The 24131-nt window shown below is 40.2% G+C and overlaps 1 protein-coding gene across 2 annotated transcripts; it reads right to left on the bottom strand.

Annotated features, from left to right (window-relative positions):
- Positions 1-2349: 2349 nt before the first annotated feature.
- On the bottom strand, positions 2350-8079 carry LOC122909035 (uncharacterized protein C6orf141-like). Of its 2 annotated transcripts, none has more exons than XM_044252575.1 (4): positions 7044-8079; positions 5781-6730; positions 4203-4454; positions 2350-2548 (listed from the first exon to the last, which is right to left on the bottom strand). In XM_044252575.1, the coding sequence occupies exon 1, from the start codon at positions 8027-8029 to the stop codon at positions 7424-7426; it is 606 nt and encodes a 201-aa protein (XP_044108510.1). In that variant the 5' UTR covers positions 8030-8079; the 3' UTR covers positions 2350-2548; positions 4203-4454; positions 5781-6730; positions 7044-7423. The 2 variants fall into 2 exon arrangements, with proteins under 2 accessions (XP_044108510.1, XP_044108520.1); XM_044252585.1 differs by having other exon boundaries at positions 7234-8079.
- Between the last annotated feature and the right edge of the window lie 16052 nt (positions 8080-24131).

The following is a 24131-nucleotide window of genomic DNA, read 5'->3' as shown; positions in this document are numbered from 1 at the left end:
GGGAAACAGAAACAGCTGTGATTAGAAAGCAGGAAATCTTGAATTTTAATTCCAACCCGTTTAGTGCCCCCTGTTTGAGACCACATGTCATGACCACATGTCGGCAGTGGCATACATGGTGAATCTGGCCTTAAAAGGAAGATAATCTTTAAAACCAGTATGAGACAAGAATGTTTGGCAATAATCATAAAGTAAAACAAATAACTAATCCTTTGGTTAGTCTGATATAATAATCATTTATGTAAAAAACTGTCAAGTAACTAATAAGCAAATTTTAATAAAATTGAAGTGTCTGCAACAGAAACAACCATTAAATTATACCACCCATGTAGTGTTTTATTTTCTTGATTCACTCTTTAGTTTTAAAATACGAATAAAAAGTGAATTTAATGTTAACTATGTTATCTGAATCCAGTTTACGTCTGAACTAAAACTGCACTTTTCAAACAGAAAATAGTTTCCTTATTTTGAGTTTTTTTTAATTTAATTTACATTCAATTAACTTCCAATTCAATGTTTCCTTATTTTAAATGTTATACATAATGTCCCATACAATGTCAGATTTGAAGAAACTGAATGTCATTTTCCTAATCAATTGCTGTATGTAATCCTATATAATGGCTGTAATAATATTTATCCTGAATCTTGAAATGCAAGAATATACACAGGTTGGAAACACAAAGTGCGCTCTAAGTAAGTTCAGGAGATTCTGAACCCTTAGGAATTTACTCTCAAAATGAACAGATGTAGTTGATTCTGCAAGTGTGTGAGAGAGATATTAGAGGGAAAACCTGAAAGACATTTTTAAATTATCTTCCCCTTAGGGGCGCCTGGGTGGCTCAGCTGGTTGAGCATCCAACTCTTCGTTCAGGCTCAGGTCTCAGTGTTGTGAGGTCTATCAAGTCCCCTTTTGGACTCCACGCTGGGTTTGAAGCCTGCTTGGGTTTCTCTTTCTCACTCTCCCTTTGCCTCTACCACCCCCAAACCCAAAATTCAAAAAATAAAAATAAATTATCCTTCTCATTTAAGAAAAAAGGAAAAGAAAAATTTGAACGTGTTACTTTAAAGCTTACATCTGTATTATTAAAATTCAAACAGTAATCAGGAAGTTTTAAGACTTTAGATCAACCAAAAAAAAAAAAAAATTTAGATCAACAAGAGATTTTTTTCAGAAAGGAGTACTTTATCACTAAGCACTTGGTGTTGATAAAAGTAGACTTTTAGTCCAGCTTTATCACAGTTTTACGATCTCCAAAGATGACACATGGCTTATGTTTTGCTCCTGGGACAAACCCTGACCATTGCCTAGTCCTTGGCATGCCATTCAATACAGGTCACAGAATCTCCTTTCTTCCACTCTAACATTTTGATCAAAGACTTATTTTACTTAAACCTTTGCATATTTTCCCACTCAGTTATATGGGGATAGAAAGACTGTATAACCTGATGTCATATTATATGCTAATTATACTTTAATTAAAAAAAAAGAAAAAAGAAAGAAAGAAAAGAAAAGAAAAAAGAAGGACTGAGTAGCCTGAACCTTATAAACCCAGGGAACAGGATTAATATTGAGGCTGGCATGGAAAGTCCACAGGCATTGCTGAGGCTTTTCTCTGACATATGGAGAACAGCTGTCTGAGACAATCAATCTTTACCAAAGTTGACTATGTAAAGGAGTCCTCCCTGAAAATTCTCTTGGTTTAGGAAAAATTATTTCGTGCCCATTGTACCCTCCAACCCCTCTCCCATGTAAGTTGAATTTGCAAATTTAATTATACCGTATATCCACTGACCTAGTCAGCTTTCAAAATTACCTCAAAGTTGGGGTTCCTTCGTGGCTCTGTTGGCTGAGCAACAGACTCTTGCTTTCAGCTCAGGTCATGCTCTCAGGGTCTTGAGCTCTGCACTCTGCAGGGAATCTGCTGGAGATTCTCTCCCTCTGCCCCTTTCCCTGCTCATTTCCACCTCTCTCTCTAAAATAATAAATAAAATAAAAATCTTTAAAAACAAAACAAATAAACTCCAACATAACCTCAAAGTCACAAGAATTATTTTGGAAGATGGACATGTGACTAAGGATAATCCAGTGGGTATAGAATCAGCTTTAACACTCAGGGTTTGGGGTCTGGGGCACATTGTCCAACAAACCAGCCTTAAGTTTAGGCTTACGCACCCAACACCCTCAGTGACCATTGGGTAATAGCCATGCCTCGGTAGATCACATAAAAAGCTTCTTTTGCTAGCCCACCACCAGCTTCTCCATGCTAACAGCTTGAGCTTCCCATCAGAGCAGATATGAAGCCTTCCTTTTTTTCACTACTCTAAAAGAAAAAATTGTACCAGACAGAATTGAGCAGGCAAGGAAGAATTTATTCAAGACTTTTTATAAATAAATTAAAGCAATTATTGCAATAGGAGACAGAGACTGAATTAATCCATCCTGTTGGTTAATTGAAACTTACTGAGGTGGCCTCTTCCATCTCCCAGAGACTGGAAGTTAGGGACCCTGTCTTTCTTGATTACATTTCCAAGAGATAGCTCCCAGACCCTGGAGAAAGACATTCCTTTGATGAGGAGCAGACAAGAAGTTGAAAAATTTACATGCCAATAAGGCAAAGAATGAATTTGCAATTGCATGTTTCTAAAGAAACCACTCTAGGAGAAGGGAGGGGGAGAAGCAGTCAGAAAGAGACTTGTCCAGTTTAGTCAAGCTGAGGATAGCCTTAAAGTCATCTTCTGTCAAGCTTTCTCACCACCTGCCTGCCTTGCTTCCCTGCTAAGTGCCAAGTGATGCTGCCTGACTCCCTTCCAATACCAAACCAGAACCTCTATCCATCCAAGTTTGTGAAGGTTGCAGCTCCCCCAAAAGTATTCATTCTTACACTTGGAATCTGAATTTGAATTAGAAGTTAATTCCACGCCTTGAAGCTGACCAAGTCTACCTTTTTGTGGCTAATATTGGAGCACAGTCAATAAGAACTGATTGTGATTTCTTCTTCTTTGCAAAGTAAACTGCACTGTTGTCTTCTCTTATCTTCATCTAGCAAGTTTATAAAGATTTACCCTCCCTAATTAAAGAGCGAAGTACTATTTAGAGCTGTAAGTCTGTCAGGGTGTCCAGGAGTCACAGCCTTTGTTTTCTCCCCTGTAGCAGTTTATTCACATTCAAGCTCCGCCTTTCTCCCCACCCCCTCCCCACTCATTAGCAAAGAGTGCACAGGCTGGCTGTCCTGACTCAGCCTGCAGAAGTCTGGCAACTGTGCTTGCTTTCCTGACTTCCTGCCCTTCTTCCCTCAAAGCATTTTTAAATAATTATAGTCTCCCATTCTGAGACAGTAAAAGAACCACATTTCAGAAACAATTTGTATTCCAATGATCAGTGTTTCATTAGGAAACTTTAGAATAGTAAGACTCTCTCAAAAAAATTATAGTTTTAGAGATCTCCTTGCCGATTCACAAATCAGTATCGATTTCACTCTTCTGTAATCTCTAAATACTTTCCGAATTCTACAAAGTATAATTTCCATGGCCTTGTTAAAGATTGTTAATGAATGGGGAACAGGGAGGAAATGAAAACTTTCTAGTTTTTGTAAGTGACAAAACAGGACTAAATACAGCATGTATACATCAATGTTTCTCAAACTTTAATGAGAACACCCAGAGTTCTTGTCAGAATGCAAATTCTGATTCAGTAGATCTGGACTGCGGTCTGAGATTAAAAAACATTCTTAGAGATGTTCATGCTCCTGCTTCCCCCTGAATAGTATCCGTATACCTTAGTTTATAATACTCAGATTTTATATATAGCTTATGCCAAGAAAATGTATGTGTGTATATATATATATATATATATATGCACATAAAAATAGAATAAAATACACATTAAAATAGAGTAAAATATGTAAAACAAGAATGAAAACATACCAAATATTAAGAGATTTGGGGGAAGGGTGAATTTTCTTTTACTCCCAATTGTCTTTCTTCCTAGCAAAATATTTCTTCAAACTTTTCTGCAGTGAATACAACTTTTTCTTTAAACAGGGAGATTAGTCCTTCTCCTTTATCACAGGCAAAAAGCACATTAGGTATTAACAAGAATAAGAACAGCAAGTCAAATGTATGAATTCAAAGGCCTTGGAGGTTGTGGACAAAGGTCTTCAGAGAGGTCAACACTTGCCTAATGGCAGTTGTGTGATATTTACCTTATGGTCCCTTGAGTGGCCACGTGGCTTCTGGAAGTCCTTGCTATGATTCATCCACCTAAGGCAGTTTTAGATGGTCACATTTTTCCACAAAGCAGAGGTAAGACCAAAGAGCAAAGACCCAGACATTCTCAGAGGTTTATTCATATTGGGAGCACTCAGATATCACTTTGGATTCACTCTCAGGACACTGTGAAGGGGAAAGAATCCTCAGCTCCTCTCACAACCAGGTTCTCCTTGGATCAGGAAAACCTGTGAAGCAAATTCAACAGGGCTTCAACTTATTACTTCCTACCAGGGAGACATCAGTTTGAAGGAAATCTGTTAAGTGCATTACAGGAAGTTAACAAGGAGGTTGGGGAGTGTTTTAAAAATAACTTTCAGGGACACCTGGCTGGCCTAGTCCTTTAAGCATCTGCCTCCAGCTCAGGCCATGATCCCAAGGTCCATAGCCTGAGTCCCACATCCCCACATCCTGCTCCTTGCTCAGTGGGGAAGTTTCTTCTCCCTCTGCCTGCTGCTCCCCCTGCTTGTGTATGCTCTCTCTGACAAATAAATAAGTAAAACCTTTAATAAATAATAATAAAAATGATTTTTACTTGAGATAAAATTAACCTAAATATATTTGGACAAAAAGAGTTAAGATGGAAAAAAAAAAAAAGAGTTAAGCTGATCTGACAAATACATTTTTGGCAGAAAGGAGATAAAATGAAAATTTTGTGTATTCTGTTTTTCTGAGACAACAGGGCATCACATTTAAAATTCCAGAAGGAGAACAAACCTGACACCTAAGGAAAGTAAAACTCCTACTGCCACAGGGAGCTAAGCAGACTTGAAACCTCCTCAAAGACCCTGTCAAGCAATGTATACCTTAGGCCTTTGAATCACAGGATAAATATCACAAGACGTGAAGGTCATTGCTAAGAGATTTAAGGATGTATTTATTGATCCATTAAATGCTGGGAAAAGCTAGGGAGAAGTTTTTTTCTTTTAGGAATCCAGAAAAGAGTTAATAAAAATCACCAGTTTGGGTTGTACAGAATTTCTTGTGTTGTATGCCTTTGGCTGTTTTTTTTTAATTAAATAAAAGACTTGGGATGAAAGTGAATTAAACAATTACAACACAAAAGTAGTACTAACTAGAACTAACTTTGAGCATTCATTATATGCGAAGTATTATTTTAAGTATTTTTCATTTACCATAATCCTAGGGAAAAAACCTTATGAGGTTAATGCTATATATTACCCCTACTTAATGAATAAGGACACAGAGGCACACAGAGATTAGGCACTTGCCCAAAGTCACAGTAAGAAGTGGGACAGTTTTGAACCCAAGAAGCAGAGCTTCCGAGTTGGCCTCCAGAGAGAAGGCAACCAATGATGTCTGGGTCCCTGTTAAGGAGGCTTTTCTTACTGACTGCATATTCAATGCTCAGTCACCTGGGGGCATATAATGACTCACAACCAAATTTATCAAGTCAGGCCTGAAAACTGTCTGCCAAGAAGTTTAACCTCACACAAGGGCCAGGCAAAAGTTGTTGGAGGAAAAGATAATTCACTTTATGGGGCCTATATTACCTTTTCTACAACCAAGTAGCTTTGAACACAAATGAGGTCAGGTGCTACATTCCTCCCTCAAGTGTGGGTCTCATAGTCCTAAGAACTGCTGTGGTGATCCTCCAGTCAAAAGTTCTTGTGGGACTCATGAGAATTAAGGCATTTCTAGCACTTCCCATCAACATGAGTCAGAAAACCCAGGATGCCATCTTCTTTTGACTCCTTACAGGTAAGTTCCCCTGAAGGCCATTCTCAAACCTTTAGAAGGGAGAAGATCATATTCTTACCTACTTAGTAAGCCTATGCAATTACTTCGTTGTGACTTACCCAAGCCACATGACCTCGACACCGAGGTTGGCTCACTGTAAAACAGGGATATATATTTGAGGGCATTTCAAAACTGAAAGTAAAGAGCACAGAGTGAGGAGTGAGGTAGGGGGTACAGTTCAACAGTTGATTCTTCAAAAGCCAGCGTCCCACTTATTTTGTTAGTTCCTGCAGTAACCAAATACTCCTTCAGCCTGCTCAAGCCAGGAGTTCATCTCTAGAGGGAATGCTTGCTCCTCACAGATCTCCAAACCAGACCACAGTACTACAGAGGTAATAAAAATGGTGTTTAATAAAAAAGAGGAACAAATAAAGACATTTCAGTAGCACCAGAAGAGACTTTTTTCCCCCTCAGCATCAAGAGGGATGTATTTTCAATCCAGTTTTGAATACAAATGTTATTAATAAGAAACAATGCACAGGAATAAGATATACAATTATTTTAGGGCAAACTATACATCATCGACCTTTAGATAAGACTTATCTGCCAAATTTAAAATAGTAAAAATAAATAAAAACCAGATAAAAATCATTTTTACTCGACTGGATAATTTGGGGGTAGTAAAGCCCCTTTAAAATGGCACTTAACGTTCAAAGTTGGGTCTTCTGTTCTCTTCCTCTTCTTTTCCTAGTTTTCTTTCTCCCTAACATTTAATGAAAAAAAGAAAAGTGCACATCAGAAAAAAGTTTAAAAAAGGAAAGATTTTGTTTACTTGCTGCTTTATTTTGATTTTCCCATTCCCTTTTACTTTCTTTCTCAACTTTAAAACAAGCCTCTCTCCCCATCTCCTCCCACTCTCTCTGCAGAGAGCGGACCTCAACCCTCACTTCTAATTTAGGTCGGAAAGAGCGGGGAGGCAGGGAAAGAGATCAATGAAGCTGTATTGCAAAGTGAGAATTAACCATAAATAGATTTTCGTATTTCAACAGGCCCACATTTTACCAATTTGAAAATACCTTTCCTTCCCCTCTTCCAATGACTTAGGTCCCCAGACCGTCACATTATTTAAGACACAAAGGAGGTACTATGTTGCTCACAGTTCTTCATTCTGTCTGGGGTGTCACCTGCCTCCCAGCGGCGCTGACCAGCCTCTTAAAACGTCCTCGCTGTCGGCTAATTTAAAGACTGGCGTTCCCGGAAGAGCACCTGCTTAGGGATTCTCGCTCATCCACCGTCCCGCAGCATTCCTCAGGCTCCTCTTTCCTGTTTTATATCCTCTGGCAATCCAGTCCCTGGCGATCGCGAGGTGATCTCCCCGCAGGTGGACTCGGGGCGTCTCTCCCCATGCGGGAGAGCCCGGGGTTCTCCGCAGTCCTGGCGCCCACAGCCGGGCGCTTCACTCCCTGTTGGTGCGAAAAGTGATCGCGCTCATGGAGTGCTCCTCGGTCCGTGCGGTCATCTGCCCCTTCCTCCATGCGGTCCACAGGACTTCTTCTGTCGCCTGATAGTCCACAATCCGCACGAGCACCGACCTGGGTGGGGCTGCAGGGTCCCGCGGCAGAGCTCTGAAGGGAGCGTCTACACGGCTGCCCCAAACTCGCTTTTCTCGCGGAACGAGAGACGGGCCGTCGGGTTCCCAGTCGTCTTCGGCCGCCGGGAAAACATCGTCCCCACCGGCCACTTCTTCCCGCGCAAGGTCCCGTTGAGTCCCCAGCCACCTCTCTGGGTGCAGAAGGAAGAGCACTTTATCTCTGACCCAGGGCTCACAGTCCAGGTTCTCAGCCGCCGGGCCGTTCTCCGGAGCCCCGCCTGGGCTTCCACTCGCCCTCGCCTCCGCTGCCGCCCCAGACACCGCAGGATTCCGGCCACCGGGAGCCAGGGCTGCCCCGTGCCCCAGTTTGCGCGAAGAGGACCCGGCACGCCCAAGGATGCCCCGAGCGTCCGCGAGATTCGCAGCCCCGCGGGGCCCCGAGGTCCCCAGTCGGACAGGAGGCTCATTCATTCGTTGATCCTTTAGGCGGGTCACGCAGCCAACTCCCGCTGAGCTCAGCAGGCCCCCGACAGGTAGGGCTTTTTTTTTTTTTTTTTTTTCAAGGCACGCCCCGCCCGCGACCAGCTCCGTGCAGACCCCGCCTCCTGCACCGCCCAGTACAGTCCGCCCAGGCCTTGCTCGCCTTTTAAAGACAAAAGAGCCTGACCTTCCCTCAGTCCCTCCTCCTTTTCCTTCCCACCCTCGCCCCAAGGTCTGCTGCTGTGCTATGGCTCATTCTGTGCCCTCTTGTGCTTTAGCTCTGGATTAGTTTCCAAGGTCTGTTCTCGGGACAGAGGCGCAGAAGACACCCTCGCGCACAGCGTTCCCTGAAATGCCCGGGACTCCGTGCTCTCTTCCTTTCCCAGGACGCGCCTCCCAGGTGGAGGAACAAGGAAGTGTTCTGGTTTTGTTTTATTATCTGGTTTAATCAAATTCTTGTAAAAAAGATTTCATGTCCGGTCCAAATCCATCCCCACCATGCAGCCAAGATTAGCGAGTGTAGCTCTAGGAAGCCGTCTTTGAGAAAATGGCTTTTGGTTGGTTTGTTCTTCCTTCAGGATCCAGGGTCTGTGGGACAGTGGTCGCTCCTGTCTTCATATGGGTTATAATCAATGTTTACTCCAGGAAGAGATTTAGTGCTTTGGATCAAACGGAAACAAAAAACAAATCGCTAAATGAACGTCTCCAGGATTTAAAATTCTGACGTTATTTATTTATTTTTTAAGACTTTATTTCACAGAGAGATAACAAGTAGGCAGAGCAGCAGGCCAGGAATGGGGGGGCGGGTAGCAAACTTCCTGCTGAGCAGAGAGTCTGATGAGGGGCTGGATCCCAGGACCCTGAGATCATGACCTGAGCCAGAAGCAGATGCTTAACCCACTGAGCCACCCAGGCGCCCCTACATCATTTTTTTTCTTTCTTAATTTTTTTTTAAGTACCCCTTCACTCCTCATCTCCCTTTCTCTTTAACCCTAGCGGTTAAAAAACTGTGTCTCTCAAATTCTGGAAAAAAATAAAAAGTATACATCTCTGGGCAGACTTGGAATCTGTTCATTGGTGAGCACACTGACACACTAACCTTTGGCTAGGGTTAATGGGGATAACAAGCTAATGGAAAAAAAGGGAGCTTCGTTTGGGAATGCGGGTTCCAGCCTTAGTAACAGGTGTTTGTTTTACTAGAAAACACTCACTATTTTCATATCTACTTTAGAAAAATGACTGCTATGGTGGATATTTCTACCCCTATATGAAAGACCAAGGAGTATGGGGAGACATTTGGGTAAGAGAGGACCTTCTGATGTTTGCCAAGTCATATGTATGTAGGTACATACATGCATGCAAAAGTGTTGAAGGAGTGAGAAAATCTAGGTCAGACTCTGGCTGACCTTGGGCTGCTTATTGCCAAGTGACAAAATTTTTAAGTGTTTTAAATTGGCATTGTTCTAAGCACTCTATATATTTAAATTCATTTATTTTTCACAACAAACTAAGCAAGTAGTACTATTACTATAATCTCCTTGAGAACTTTGAGGAACAGGGAGGCTAAGTATTTGTCCAAGGTCAAGCACCAATAAACAATGGAGTCAGGATTCTAGCATGTTTAAATGCTTCCTCCTGTTTCCAGTCGGTCCCACTTTAACCCTATGACTTCATGTTTTTTTCTGTTCCTTTACTCAACCAGTAATTACTGAATGTGTGATAAATGTCAACAAATATTCTAAATGTTGGAGACTTCTGGGATTATGGGACAAATATGGGACAAAAACTCTTGAAGTTTTCATTCTTCAAACTCTTGTCCAAAAGAAGGATATAATACCTTAACTTTAATGTACACAAATATCCCCTGAGGATGAATGCCTTACTCTGCTCTGAAAGAGCCTGTTCTTGTAGAGCGGGGGTAGCAGTCAGAGGATGGATTTTGAGCAAGCCTCCCAGTTATTCTGAGGCTAGTTCTCCATGAACAGCATTTGGAGAAACATCACCAAAAATCTACATAGATAAACTCTAAGCCTTTTTTTTTTTTTCCCTGCTTTCAAGTGACAATAACACTGCATTTTCCTTCCTTGCAGAAATTTTGATAGAATTTCAATGGAGGTATATTTATTTTGAAAGAAATGTAATGTAAACCACAAAATTTATTAAATTTTTTTTTTGGCCTTTGGCGATTGGTTGAGGGATTAGAGTAGGGATGTGGAATGGGAAATATCAATTTGCTGAGAAATGAAACATACACCTATCATGTGGCACCTGAATTTCTAGCTGTCGAGAATTTTTTAATGTTGCATAAAAGAATTTTCACAGGAAATGCAGAATAAGTTAATCTTCAAAGAGATAAAGTTTAAAAAGAATATAAAACAGAAAAACAGGCAGTGTGCCTCTAGGATAGCAGTGTCTGCTAAGCTTTGTTATCTTAAGGTGCCTAAAAGGCTAAAGTGAACCTTTTCACCCTGTTTGCTTTCTAAATTGCCCCCAACACTCGCAAATTCCAGCCACTGGCAGGTAGTAAAACAATTCTATACCTGGGATCTAAAAAGTGATGAATGACTCTATACCCTAGTAAGATCAAAAGAAGCTTGTTATTCATAGCCCAGTCTCCCAGGGACCAGCCCCACTCATGTTGCTTATTAGATTCATAAGTAATTTTTAATCCTAATAATTTTGTATCACTCTCTGTTATTCTAGTATCTTGGCCTTTAGAAGGTATACCCTCCACTGGCAGGCCTAACCCCTAATATGTCTGTGTCATAGGGTCTTTTGGAAGTCATGAGGGTTAAATGAAGTCGTAAGGGTGCGGTCTGATAGGAATCCAGCCTCCTAAGAAGGGAAATTTGCCCCTGCTACCCACATCCCATGTGAGGACACAGCAAGACAGTGGCAACCTGAAAGTCACGAAGAGAATTCTGGCCAGAACCTGACCATGCTGGCACCCTAATCTTGGACTTTTGGCCCCCAGAACTATGGGAAAATAAATTTCTGTCATTGAGCCATTCAGTCCATGGTATTTGGTTATAAAACCTCAACTGACTAGTATACCAACTTGAAAAGATTTAAGGAAAATAGGTTTTATCATAAGGATATTGTTGTTAAGAAGAAGAACTCACAGATGTGCTGGAAAAGTAGAAGGATTGACTTTAAAATGAGTAGCGATGTAAGCTGTTACAGAAGGGTAGAAAGTTGGCACTATAAGAACGTAGGCATTGGTGGATTGAATGAACACCTCTCTCACTTGACCTTGGGGCATTTACTCAGGAGTCAAATTCTCATTCAGAAGCACCCAACTGGCTGAGTTTGTGCAACTTACTTACCCCTTGACAATATAGAACAGTAAAAGGAAAGATAGAGTCAAAGGAGTCTTGGGGTGGGGGGCACCTGGGTGGCTCAGTGGGTTAAAGCCTCTGCCTTCAGCTCAGGTCATGATCTCAGGGTCCTGGGATCGAGGCCCGCATCTGGCTCTCTGCTCAGCAGGGAGCCTGCTTCCTCCTTTCTCTCTCTCTCTCTGCCTGCCTCTCTGCCTACTTGTGATCTCTGTCAAATAAATAAATAAAATCTCTTTTTTTTTTAAAAAACAAGGAGTCTTTGGGGCCACCTCAGCTTCTACAGTGGAAAAAGCAAACAGCTGGTCTGACCACCTGACAAAACTGTACAGTAGGTAGAGCTAACACTCCAATAAACAAGTCAGGGTATTGTTAAGAGGAGGTTAAAAAAAATCGTACAAATGTCTACCACACTATTATAAGCAGGATTGGATATGAGAGTGACAAATGGGGCATTCTGGATGAGGCAACATTATGATCAATGGCGCAATGATATATATGGAGGTGTATGTAGATATATATGGAGGTGTATGTAGATATGTTTTATTCTTGATATTTCTCTTCTCACAAATCTAAAACACTGATTTATTCCCATGGTGTCAACTGCAAACCTGTGCACTAATGATTCACAAATTTATCTCTTTTAAAGACCATGATACTTCTGTACTTGTGGTATTATTTGTATTGTATTATTGTATTGTATTATTGTCTTAAATTATTTAATTCATTTTCCTGAAAGAGGACTATATTTACTGGCTTGTTTTCTGTAAGACTCACAATGCTCCCTCCATGGGAGTACACTTCTCTATCCCAATGATGCTGACTTTGTCGATGTGAGTTGCTTCAGCTTATAGGATATAAATTGGTGTGTCATCAGATGCATCTGATAAAAACTTGAAGAGTCATTGCAAGGTTGGCTCTGGGTAATGCTGCTATCTCAGCTGTGATCAGAGAATGAAGATAAGAAATGGAACAGAGCTGCAGTTGATACATATTCTAAGCAAGGAACAGACTTTTGTTATTAAAAAAAGAACAAAGTTGTGGTTTGTTTCTTACCACAGTCTAACCTAGTGAAGTATGTTTCTCTTCAGTTTTCTATTCGACACACCTTCTGAATGTTCCATGGTTCCCAATTACATAAAATTGAATTCCTCACTTAGTCTCTTAAATCTGCCCTCTTGCTCTCTGTTCTTTATTTCATAGATTAGTAAAACTAGTGATTCTATTACCTACATTTTCCTTCAGAAGGTACCCCAACTCCGCATATATAATATTTAACCAAATGTTGCAGGTGCCACTTTTTTTCTTTCTGTCTCTTCCTCTCCAATCCCTACAAAAATAGACTCTTAGGAATGGGATAAATGATCTTCATCATCTTACCTAGCCTATCACTGTATATAATTGAGTGAAAAAATAAAAAAGGAACAATCATACTGCTCGAATGAACACAAAGCATAGGTTTGAGAATAATGTGAGGTCATTCTATATAAATAAATTCCAGCTTGGATTATAAAAACTATCAGCCTTTTCAAAGAGACTTCAATCATATGAAGCTAGGGTTTTCATGATCTGGAGAACTTAGGCTGTACAAAGACCATACTGGACTGAGTCAGCAGACTTTGGCAGGTCATGTTCATTTGGGTGAGTGTCCCAATGTCTCCAATCCTATGTTCTCATCTGAAGGTGTAAGTAATGTCTGTCCCACTTGCTTCCCAAGGCTGCTATGGAGAGCAAATGAAAAGATTCTTCTGGTAACATTTTGAAAGCTAAGAAGCCTGAAAAATACATTTTAAAAATTTTACTTCCAGTATAGTTAACATATAGTGTATTACTTCCCAGTATACAATATAGTGACTCAACAATTCTATACATTCATTGTGTCCATCAAGATAAATATACTCTTTAATCCCCCTCACCTATTTCACCCATCCCTGACCCACCTTCTTTCTGGTAACCCTCAGTTTGTTCTCTACAATTAAGAGTCTGTTTCTTGGTTTAACTCTTTTTTCTTTGTTCTTTTGTTTTGTTTCCTAAATTCTACATATGAGTGAAATCATGCAGTATTTGTTTTTCTCTGATTTATTTCACTTAGCATTATACTCTCTAGCTCCATCCATGTTCTTGCAAATGGCAAGATCTCATTCTTTTTTGTGGCTGAGTAGTATTCCATCATCTATACATACCACATCTTCATCCACTTATCTATGCATGGACACTTGGGCTACTTCCATCATTTGGCTATTGTAAATAATGCTGTGATAGACATAGGGGATGCATATGTCTTTTATAATTAGTGTTTTTATATTCTCTGGGTGAATACCCAATAATGGAATTACTGACTCACATAGTATTTTTATTTTTCATTTTTTGAGGAACCTCCAAACTATCTTTCACTGTGGCTGGACCAATTTGCATTCCCACCAGTGGTGCATGAGTGTTCCTTTTTCAACACTGTTTCTTGTATTGATTTTAGCTATTCTGATAGGTGTGAGGTTGTATATCATTGTGGCTTTGAGTTGAATTTCCCTGATTAGTGATCTTGAACATCTTTTCCTGTGTCTGTTGGCCATCTGGATGTCTTCTTTGGAGAAATGGCTGCTCATGTCTTCTGCCCACTTTTAATTATATATATATTTTTGACATTGACTTGTATAATTTCTTTATATATTTTGGATACTAACTCTTTTATCAATTAAGTCATTTGCAAATATCTTCAACCACTCAAAACGTTGTCCTTGAGTTTTGTTGATTGTTGCCTTCACTGTGCAAAAGCTTTTTATTTTGATGTAATCCCAATAGTTTATTTTTGCTTTTGTCTCCCTTGCCTTGGGATACATATCTAGAAAAAAGTTACTATGGCCAGTGTCAGAAAAATTACTGCCTGTACTCTCTTCTAGGATGTGTATGGGTTCAGATATCAATTTAAGTCTGGAAAGTATTTTTAACTTAATATTTTTAAAGTTCATTTTTGTATTTTAGAACTGGGAATTTAAAGCAAAGTTTTTAATGAAGTCCTCAGGGAAAGATGGAAAAGTCAAAGGCTAGAGCTAGGGAATGAGAACCAGACTCATCATCCTGGACTAGAGGAGCAAATGTTGATAGTTATGAATGAGAGGTGGGCAGAGTAGGGAAGAGGAAGAGTGAGAATGTGGCAATTCTGTGAGTATCAGGCAGCTTAGTCCAGAGGTCTGAGATAAAATGTAAACTGAGGCAAAGGTTTAAAAATGAGATCTTTACGTTTTGAGTGATCAATATTTGGTTTCCTGGAAGGAGAAAAAGAGCCTTATGTTTACTTAATATGGAGCCCAGAGACTAACTTTTAAATATATATGTATATATATTTAATATATATGCATATCTAATATATTCTTTTTACTCCATAGAGTGGTGGTGACCCCTAAATGATGTTGGCCAGGTACTTTGAAATTTGGAGTTAAAAGATGAAGCATACCAGGCTTGTCAGTTAACTGCAAGGGCTGATTCATGTAGCTCTGAGCTCTGGCTGCTTACAAGAGATTTTGAAATTTCAATTCCATGTCAGCTGCCTGCATCACCCACAGTTTTCAAGTATATTCATCGTCATTTTCTGCTGTCAAAGATCATGATAGAACACTGAGCCCTCTCATTGAGTATGTCTAAGTAACTTATTATACAGGAAATTGAATCATTTGTGATTGAGTCAGCATTTAATGATGATAATGAAGAGCCCATGTTCTTTGCTGTATAACCACCTTGAGCATAAACAAAAGTTGACTTGTTCAACAGCAACCTGTAGTGTTTTCCAGAGATAATTTAATCTTGGACTCAACGTGGGTGAATTAATATTTATGAATTATTTCAAATAAAATAATCACTTGGGTTCGTAAATTAAAGGTCATGATCTTAACACCCAATCTTGATTAAGTTATAATAAAAACTTTTCAGGGGGGCAGGGCAATTTTTCTTTTCATTATATTACATTCATTAATGTACATGTGATCTTGCCATACCCTTGGTAAGGGTATGACAGTTATGGTGAAATCCTCAATATTTTGTATCCAGAAAGAATTTATTTCCCAAATATCTAGCTGTTATAATGTGCTACATTATATCAACAAAGCAATGAGTGGGTAGAAAATACCAGATCTTGCTTAGCAAGTCTGCAAACAAGTTGATCTGGAATGTTCAACGAACTCAAAGTAACTGTTAGTAATAATCTCTCTTTTTCTGTTACACATACTTCATAATTCACTTCTCAAGGGCAAGGCTTGGATAAAGTGGTAAAGTAGGTTGAGTTGGTCATTAATACACCCACCACCTAGTTCTACTCTGCCCTTTTCCTCAGCCTTTACATTAAGGACAGTCTTACATTCTTAGTTTCAATACTGAATATTCATTAAGGACATGGGATTTAGCCCTCTTTCAGTTCTTTAAATTTAAGTTTACTTATTTGTTTGTTTTTAAGGGTTTGTTTATTTTAGAGAGTGTGCAAGATGGGAGGACACAGCAGGAGAGGGAGAGAGAGCTGCAAGCAGATTCTACAATGAGCATGGAGTCTGACGCATGCTTGGATCTCAGGACCCTGCAATCATGACCTGAGTTGAAACCAGCCTCAACTGACTTTACAACCCAGGGCCCAGCTCTCTTTCAGTTTAATACTCTTGATAGCTATCCTTTCCTCTGACCATGCTTTGTGTCTCTTCTACCTGTTCTCTGTACTTTCTCACCCTTTTTGTTTTTTGTTTGTTTGTTTGTTTTTGCTTTTATGCAGCTCCTTCCTTACTTTCTAATGTGTTGCATAGGATTGTGAGTGGTGGAGTTAACTCCTTGGAACCTGCCATGTATTAGTTGTGGGACTTCAGCAACATACCCTTCCTTTGCCTTCCTTTACTTCCCTGAAAAGTGGGGTAAGAATAGCACCAAGCCCCTGGGATTGTTGTTGGGATTGAATTAACATATGTAAAATCCCTAGAAAAGTGCCTACCACATAGTACATTCCATTTCCCATAAAATTAATGTCAGTAGGGATTTTCCTTTATTTTGTTCATTGCAATGTAACTATTACTGCTCTATCCCCAATACCAGGATGGTGCCTGACATCATTGTTGAATTAGCTAGTTTTCTATTTCTATCATATTTAACTTTTTATTTTTGCCTTTGAAGCCTTTGAAGCCCTGCTTCCTCTTTCCTTCCTCCTTGAGGACTCCTTGTTTCTATTTCCACGTTCTTTGCTTTTCAGAGTCCCATCATAGACTGCTGACCTAAATCATCACCTATGTCTTGGTTTAATGCTTTTGAGTAGGGTAAAACATTGAAAATTCAATATTTCTTAATAATTACTAGTCATGGATTTACCAATGAGAAGGTAAAGAAGAAGCCCTTAGCCAAGTAAAAATGAGGCTAACATAATATCTTCATTGTAGTATTTTACATTAAAATATTATATATAATCAATAAAATCTTTCAAAAAGGTAAAATATTGTATTTAAATTTGTGGTGACTTTTGTTTGTCACTTGTACAGTTTGAGCAGCCTGCAAATCTCCCACTTCTTACCAGTAGTTTTGATTCTACCACAATAAGTTGAAAGAATATAATAAACAGCTGCTGTACCCTGATCTTGATTTGTTGGATCCATAATCAAAGGAGCAAGACTGATACAAAGCGAAGGTCAAGCAAATCTTTATTTCGCGCCAAGCACTGGGAATCAAACTGACCAGCCTGGGCCATCTCTTCCAAAGAGGCATCCCCTCCATGACTTACAGACTAACTTTTATAGAGCAAAGGCCATGTGGTTGGGCCTGGCCAAACACAGGTGGCCAATGAGATTGTAACACACAGAGAAAGCTGCACAATCATGCTAGGTCTCACACGGGTGGCCAATTGAATTACAATTCATCCCATAGTAGCTATTTGAACTAGCCTATCACCTTGGTCAGAACTGGCACCCAAAATGTGCCCAAAAGGCAGGGCCCACACTCCTTGATAGCTAGGGAGACAGTATTCACACTCTACTGATTGGATGTCTCCACCTGACCTGACTCATCCCTGCATTCGGGCTGTTATCTCCACCTGACCTGCCCTGCCCTTGTATTTGGGCTTTGTTACCTAGGACTGGTTTCCTGGACTTGCTTTTAAGTAAGTTCCTCTGGGGGGCAAGGCAGGGTCAATTTAGGTTTTACTTAATAAACAAAAAAATGGCTGTTCAACCGGGGTGGAGCCGCTCTGGCTAAATAGGCCCTTACATTCCCCCTTTTCTGTGGAGATTAGTAAAATCCTTGACTCTTCCAGTCTCTTTTCACGGTTGCCATCCTGTTTTTAATGACTCCAGTGTGATTTACCCCGAAACAGCATTCTTCTCCTAGGGCAATGTAGAGCCCCCCTTTTTCTTGAAATAGTATGTCAAACCCTCCTCTCTTTTGCAATTGTCTATATTTCCCGCCTATACTTTAACAATAGGAGCAACAATGAACTCAATGAACTCATTGTTTTGAGTGTTAGCTTTAGTCCATGATCAGCAGGGTCCACCATCAGTGGCATCCATCTCGGGGGGCATCCTCATCCTTGGCTCATTTGACATAACCTGCGTAAATACAGGCCCCAACACCCTTAACTTCCACCACCATGGGGGTGGTCGGGATGACAGCAAATGGTCCCTTCCAGCAAGGCTGCAAGCCTCCCACTTGGCGGAAGCATATCCAGACCAAGTCCCTGGGTTAGTAAGGATGTGGCTCCACCTTTGTCTCCATCTCAGACAATTCAGTGTGAGCAATTCAGATCCCTGCATGGGTCCTTTGTAAGACAGACTGTAATGCTTGCAGTGACTGGAGTACAGACTGATTCAGTCATTTCTGCTAGGGCAACCTCTTGTAGCCGAGGGCAGAGTGTGTGTGTGTGGGGTGTCTCCCGAACATTATTAAGCAGGGTGTACACTGTGTCCCAAGGAGGGTGACAGGAAGGAGATCCACCTATCCACCACCAGTCTCCAGAATTAGCTCTGCCAAGGTCTCTTTGAGAGTGCGGTTCATTCTCTCTACTTGCCCAGAACTCTGGGGCCGGTAGGCACAATGTAGCCTCCAACTAGTGTCCACAGCTTTGGCCAATGTCTGTGAGACTGAACTCACAAAGGCAGGGCCATTGTCTGACCTGATCGCAAGAGGTAACCCAAACCTCTAGAAGCTTTTTGGCCTCTAGAAGCTCCTGCCATCTCATGTTTGGCAGAAAAAGCCTCTACCCAGCCTGAAAAGGTATGCACTAAAACCAACATAACTTTGAGGAAGAATTAACTTTCCTGTTCTAGTCTTAACCCAATCCCCTTCATAGTCTAGTTTAACCCATTTTTGTAAATATTTTAAATCTTCCTCTAACATTTTCCTCAAGTTGTCTAGCTTAGGAAAAAAAAACAAAAAACAAAACAAAAAAAAAAACAAATATAGAACTTAACATCCCTAAAGGTGTGTTATTAAAACTAATTTTTCTCTCTAAAATAACCTTCATTTCCAGAGATAGCCAAATCAGGACTAATTTATTTGAAAAACAAATCCAGTTTTAACAAACCTGACCTAATTATTTACATAAGCTCAGCAAGAATATTAAGTGCTCATATAGATCTTTTAGAATCTGCTTTGTTGGAACTTCTTATAAGGAATCTCTAAGTTGAACTTTTAGTAGCCTCTCTGGGCCAGAAGCCAAGTCACGTAGCTGCTATCAGACTTGTCTGTAATACCTGTTGATTTGGGCAAATTCCTCTTCCTGTGGTACCCAATGTTTTCTGAGGCTCCTGTGCCTACCAGGAAGTGACATCCTTTACTCACCTGGTGAGGCGGCTGGGAACTCTGTAAGCAAGGTATCAGGCCAACAGTTCCAAAGGGCTTTACGACTCCAGGTTTTATAGTCAACCTTAGCTCCTTTAAGCTGTCTGGTCATATCTGAGTCTTTTTCAAATATGACATTCTAGTCAAAGCATTGGTAAGATAACCAGTGTTTCCAATGGTGTCCTGTTACAAGGAGAACAGATTCTTATTGAACTTGTGCAAATGACTTATTGCCAAGGAAGAAAAAATACTTACTGAGACCTTTGGTTTCAGAGGGTTCAGATAGAGAGAAAAGTTGAATGCCTTGATTTGTTTACAAATGAATACTTTTACATCTCTGTAAGTTACAGATAACTTATGAAAAAGTTTCCCTAGTCTAGAGGAGCAAACATTACAGAACCAGTAATTGTTTAAAATAAGACAAAACATTAAGAGACACAACATTACAATATTTCAGTTCATCTTGTCCCATGTTACTAATTCTGGTTTAGTCCAAATGCAGCTTTTCCTTTTGTAAATTCTTATCCATTTCAGTTCCAGGATTTTAACATATCAAAGACTGTATTTGTCCTGAAAGTCTCCCATATGAATTTCCTTTAAGGCGGAATTCATCTTACAAAAGGATTGAAACAATTACAAATGACAAAAACTCAGAATAGATATGGTTAAATATCAAGTGGTGACCCTATCAAAACATTAAACTTTAGGAAATGTATAGAACCTCTAGAGTAGTTACAGCATTTACCCAAATGTAACCCAAGGTTTATCATTGGTTTAGCAGTACGCCCTGAGTAACTTAGCATATCAAGGAAAAGCCTTATGAGTCAAACAGATCTCATTTACAATTCTGGGTGGGTAAAGAGAAAACCACTTACATTTTCTTAGAAACACATCTCAATCTCTAGTGAAGACTAAGTATTAACCAATTGTGAACTGTTGCAACAGAATTCTTAGAAGGCAAATTTATGAATCAGTTAAGCACAAAATATGTTTACCAACAGGTTTCAAAAGCACAAATCTAGTTCCAGCAACCAGCGCTCTAGCATTTTATCCCCTTTGATTTAACGTTTCAGGTTACCAAAGATTTGAAAGCTACTTTAACAATTACCCATTAAAACTTTGAGACAGACAATTAATCATCAGTTTTAGTCATCTTTTTGCTAACAGACTTCAACAGATTTTAACAGATTTTAACATAAATAACACAAGCTTATTTGATCTTAAGTAAACTTTGAAGTTTCACATTTACTGCTGTTAACTCAAAAAAACATGTTCATCCTAATTAACCCAACAAACTTAACTTAGTTCAAATACTGATTTATGTTCCACCCGGGCCCACTCCACTTCGAATGTTTATCTGAGACCTGGGTGGGAAGATCTGGAGTGGGGGGTGTTAGGTCCCGGGGTGGCTCTTCTTGTTTCCCAACAGTGAAGAACAGAAAAAAGTGCCACCAGAAGGCAGAGAAAGGGTTCCCAGTTCTAGAGCTCATCAGCTCCAAGAGAGGAGGAGACGCCATGCTTTCCTGCCAGCAAGGGGAAGGGGCTAGGCAGTCCATGTTGGGCCAAAGAGGGGAAGGAACATCCCCCAAACAAAGGGAGTTTCAGCAGCTGCTTGGGAATATTCCTTAAAGTCTCTGTCTCGAGTTAGACTAACCACAGTTGGCTCCAGTTATAGCCAGCCATTAACACAAGAAATGAGTAAGGGAGAAGCCCTACATCTATTAGGAGGAATGGAGAGATGAAAGTCAGAGTCCCCTTACTCTCTGCTTGCCTCATTTCTTCAAACACAACAAACAACACAACAGACAACAAAAAGACAAGACAAAAACAACCGCAGAAGCAGCGGCCCTCACCCAGAGCCTGCCGCTGTTGGGGGTTTTCTCGGCCCCCTAGAGACACTCGCCAGTGGGGATTTTCTCAGTCCCCTAGGGACAAGCAACACAACAGGCAACAAAAAGACATGACGAAAACAACCATACCCAGCTTCCCTCACCCAGAACCTGCCACTGGTGGGGGTTTTCTTGGTCCCCTAGAGACATGCGTCAGTGGGGATTTTCTAGGTCTACTAGGGACGAGCCACACAACAGACAACAAAAAGACAAGACAAAAACAACCACAGACCCAGTGGTCCTCACCGAGAACCTGCCCCTGGTGGGGGTTTTCTCAGCCCCCTAGAGAAAAGCAACACAACAGGCAACAAAAAGACAAGACAAAGACAACCAGACCCAGTGGCCAGTGGACATTTTCTCAGTCTCCTGCAACCACCTGCTGGTGGGGATTTTCTTGGTCCCCTGACTGCCTAGGGGGACTCAAAACCCTAGACCATCTACCAGAAGAGGGATGAGGCAACCCCACATCCACTCCAGCCTGGGGAGCATGGCTGCCTCCAGCTTCTCCCTTGTGCACCATACCCTGGAGCTCCGCAACCAGACAGAAAGACCGGATCTCACAGAATAAAATCTGGAGATCTTACCTCTGGAGGCTTTTCCGAGAAATTATGATGCCAGCTCAGCTCTTGTCGCTTGATCCCAGACGAGCCCCCAGTGTTGGGTCCTTAATCAAAGGAGTGAAACTGATACAAAGCGAATGTCAAGTGAAGCTTTATTTCGTGCCAAGCATCGGGAATCAAACTGACCAGCCTGGGCCATCTCTTCCAAAGAGGTGACTCCTCCATGCCTTACAGATAACTTTTATAGAGCAAAGGTCATGTAGTTGGGCCTGGCCACACACAGGTGGCCAATGAGATTGTAACACACAGAGAAAGCTGCACAGTCATGCTAGGTCCCACACAGGTTGCCAATTGAATTACAATTCACCCCATAGTAGCTATTTGAACTAGTCTATCACCTTGGTCAGAACTGGCACCCAAAAGGCAGGGCCCACACTCCTTGGTAGCTGGGGAGACAGTATGCACACTCTACTGATTTGATGTCTCCACCTGACCCGACTTATCCCTACATTCGGGCTGTTATCTCCACCTGACCTGACCCACCTTCGTACTTGGGCTTTGTTACATGGGACTGGTTTCCTGGACTTGCTTTTAAGTAAGTTCCTGTTGGGGGCGGGGTGGGGGGGGGGAAACGGGTCAATTTAAGTTTTACTGCATAAACAAAAAAATGGCTGTTCAACTGGGGTGGAGCCGCTCTGGCTAAATAGGCCCTTACAGATTCACTAATATTTTATCATATTTGATATCTCTTTCTCTGAGCTAAATATTTTTTACATCCCAAATTCATACATTATTTAAAAAGCAAAAGTATGTAACTGGGATATATTCAGAGAAGTCTTTTCCTCACTTCTATCTCCATTACTTAGAGGTTACTTAAAAAAAATTAGTTGCTGGTTTCATTTTCCTGTGTTTCTGTTTGCAAAATCAGCAGAGGTCTATGTTGATATATACTACTTTTCTCATTCTTTCCTCCTTGTGTGGTATAAATTGTGAATAGTTTCACCTCATTTTTGTTCAATAACTTATCAAACTTATCAATTTTACTTGTATTACTTCTGAATCTGGAGTTTCTAAATTTCAGAAGACTTTTCTCACATCCAGGTCAAAAGGAAACTAAACCATGTTTTCTAGTATTTGTATCACTTTTCTTTTAAGTCTACTTATTTATTTATTTATTTATTTCAGATCAGTTTGAAATTTATTCTGGTCTAAGGTGTGAAGTATGAATCCAGTTTTATTTTACTTCTTTTCAAATTCTTATCCAGTTGTCCCTTTAAACAAATGGCCATTTATTTAAAATTCCGTCCTTCTCTCAGTGATTTGAAATGCCATTTTTGATCTAGTTTTATACTTTCCTGGATACTTGTGGTTATTTCTGGACCTTAAATTTTTTTTTTCTGTCTTATTGTCCTGCATAATTATGTGCTATTACTATAGACTAAATTACACAATCATTTTATATGTTTTAATATTGGTGGGGTTAATCTCCCCTTTTACTCTTTTTTTTTTTTTTCAGGATTTGTATTGCTATTCTTATATATTTATTTTCCACATAAGCCCTAGAATAAACTTGTCTGTCCCAGGGAACCTGGTGAGAGGACAGAGCAAAATGCAAAAAAAAAAAAAAAAAAAAAAATTTTTAAAGATTATATTTATTTGACATAAAGTAAGCACAAGCAAGGGGAGTGGCAGGCAAAGGGAGAGGGATAAGCAGTCTCCTCACTGAATAGGAGCCCAAAGTGGGGCTCAATTCCAGGACCCTGGGATCATGACCTGAGTTGAAGGCATTCAATCAACTGAGCCACCCAGGTGCCTCTGCAGCAAAAATTCCAATGAAACAACTGGAAAGAATTCAAGGGCTTACTCTTAGAAAATCATTGAGGACTAAACTCTGACATCTAGTGTTCGCTGAAATCACTGCAGGGTGCTAACCCAACATTTAATATTCTTATTCTAGTACGAGCAAGGCTTCTTTTGAAACGTAGAGCATATTTACCTTGGAAATATATCAGTCTGTTAGCAAAAGAGAAAGCTGAACAAGAATCAGTAAAAGGAACACCCAGATGTTAGCTATTCTCTTCTTGTGATTTTTTTTCCCCACATAAATAAATAAATAAAATATATATTAAAAAAAAAAAAAGTGGAGTTCTTGGTTCAAGGGAATATGCTTCCTCCTTTCACGCCCAGATTCCAGGATTGTATTCTGTTCATGGATATTTCATATTGCTGTGTAATATCCATACAGAAGAGTGCATAAATTATAATCCTATAACTTGCTGAGCTTTCCCAAAGTAAACGTACTTATATAACCTACCCAGACCAAGAATCAGAATATTACCAGAAACTAGAAGCCACTTCCTTCCTTTTCTAGCTACTATCCCAAAGTGTAAGTGATTTCTGATTTCTAAGGCTATAGATGAGTTTTGCCTCATTTTGAACTTCATATAAACAGAACTGTACAGCATATATTCTTGTTTCTGACTTCTTTTCAGTACATGCATTTAAAATATTTGATAGT

The sequence above is a fragment of the Neovison vison genome, chromosome 1, assembly GCF_020171115.1.
Source record: "Neovison vison isolate M4711 chromosome 1, ASM_NN_V1, whole genome shotgun sequence".
NCBI lineage: Eukaryota > Metazoa > Chordata > Mammalia > Carnivora > Mustelidae > Neogale > Neogale vison.
Note: the sequence above shows the minus strand (reverse complement) of the source record. Positions and strands in the feature narration are given on the sequence as shown.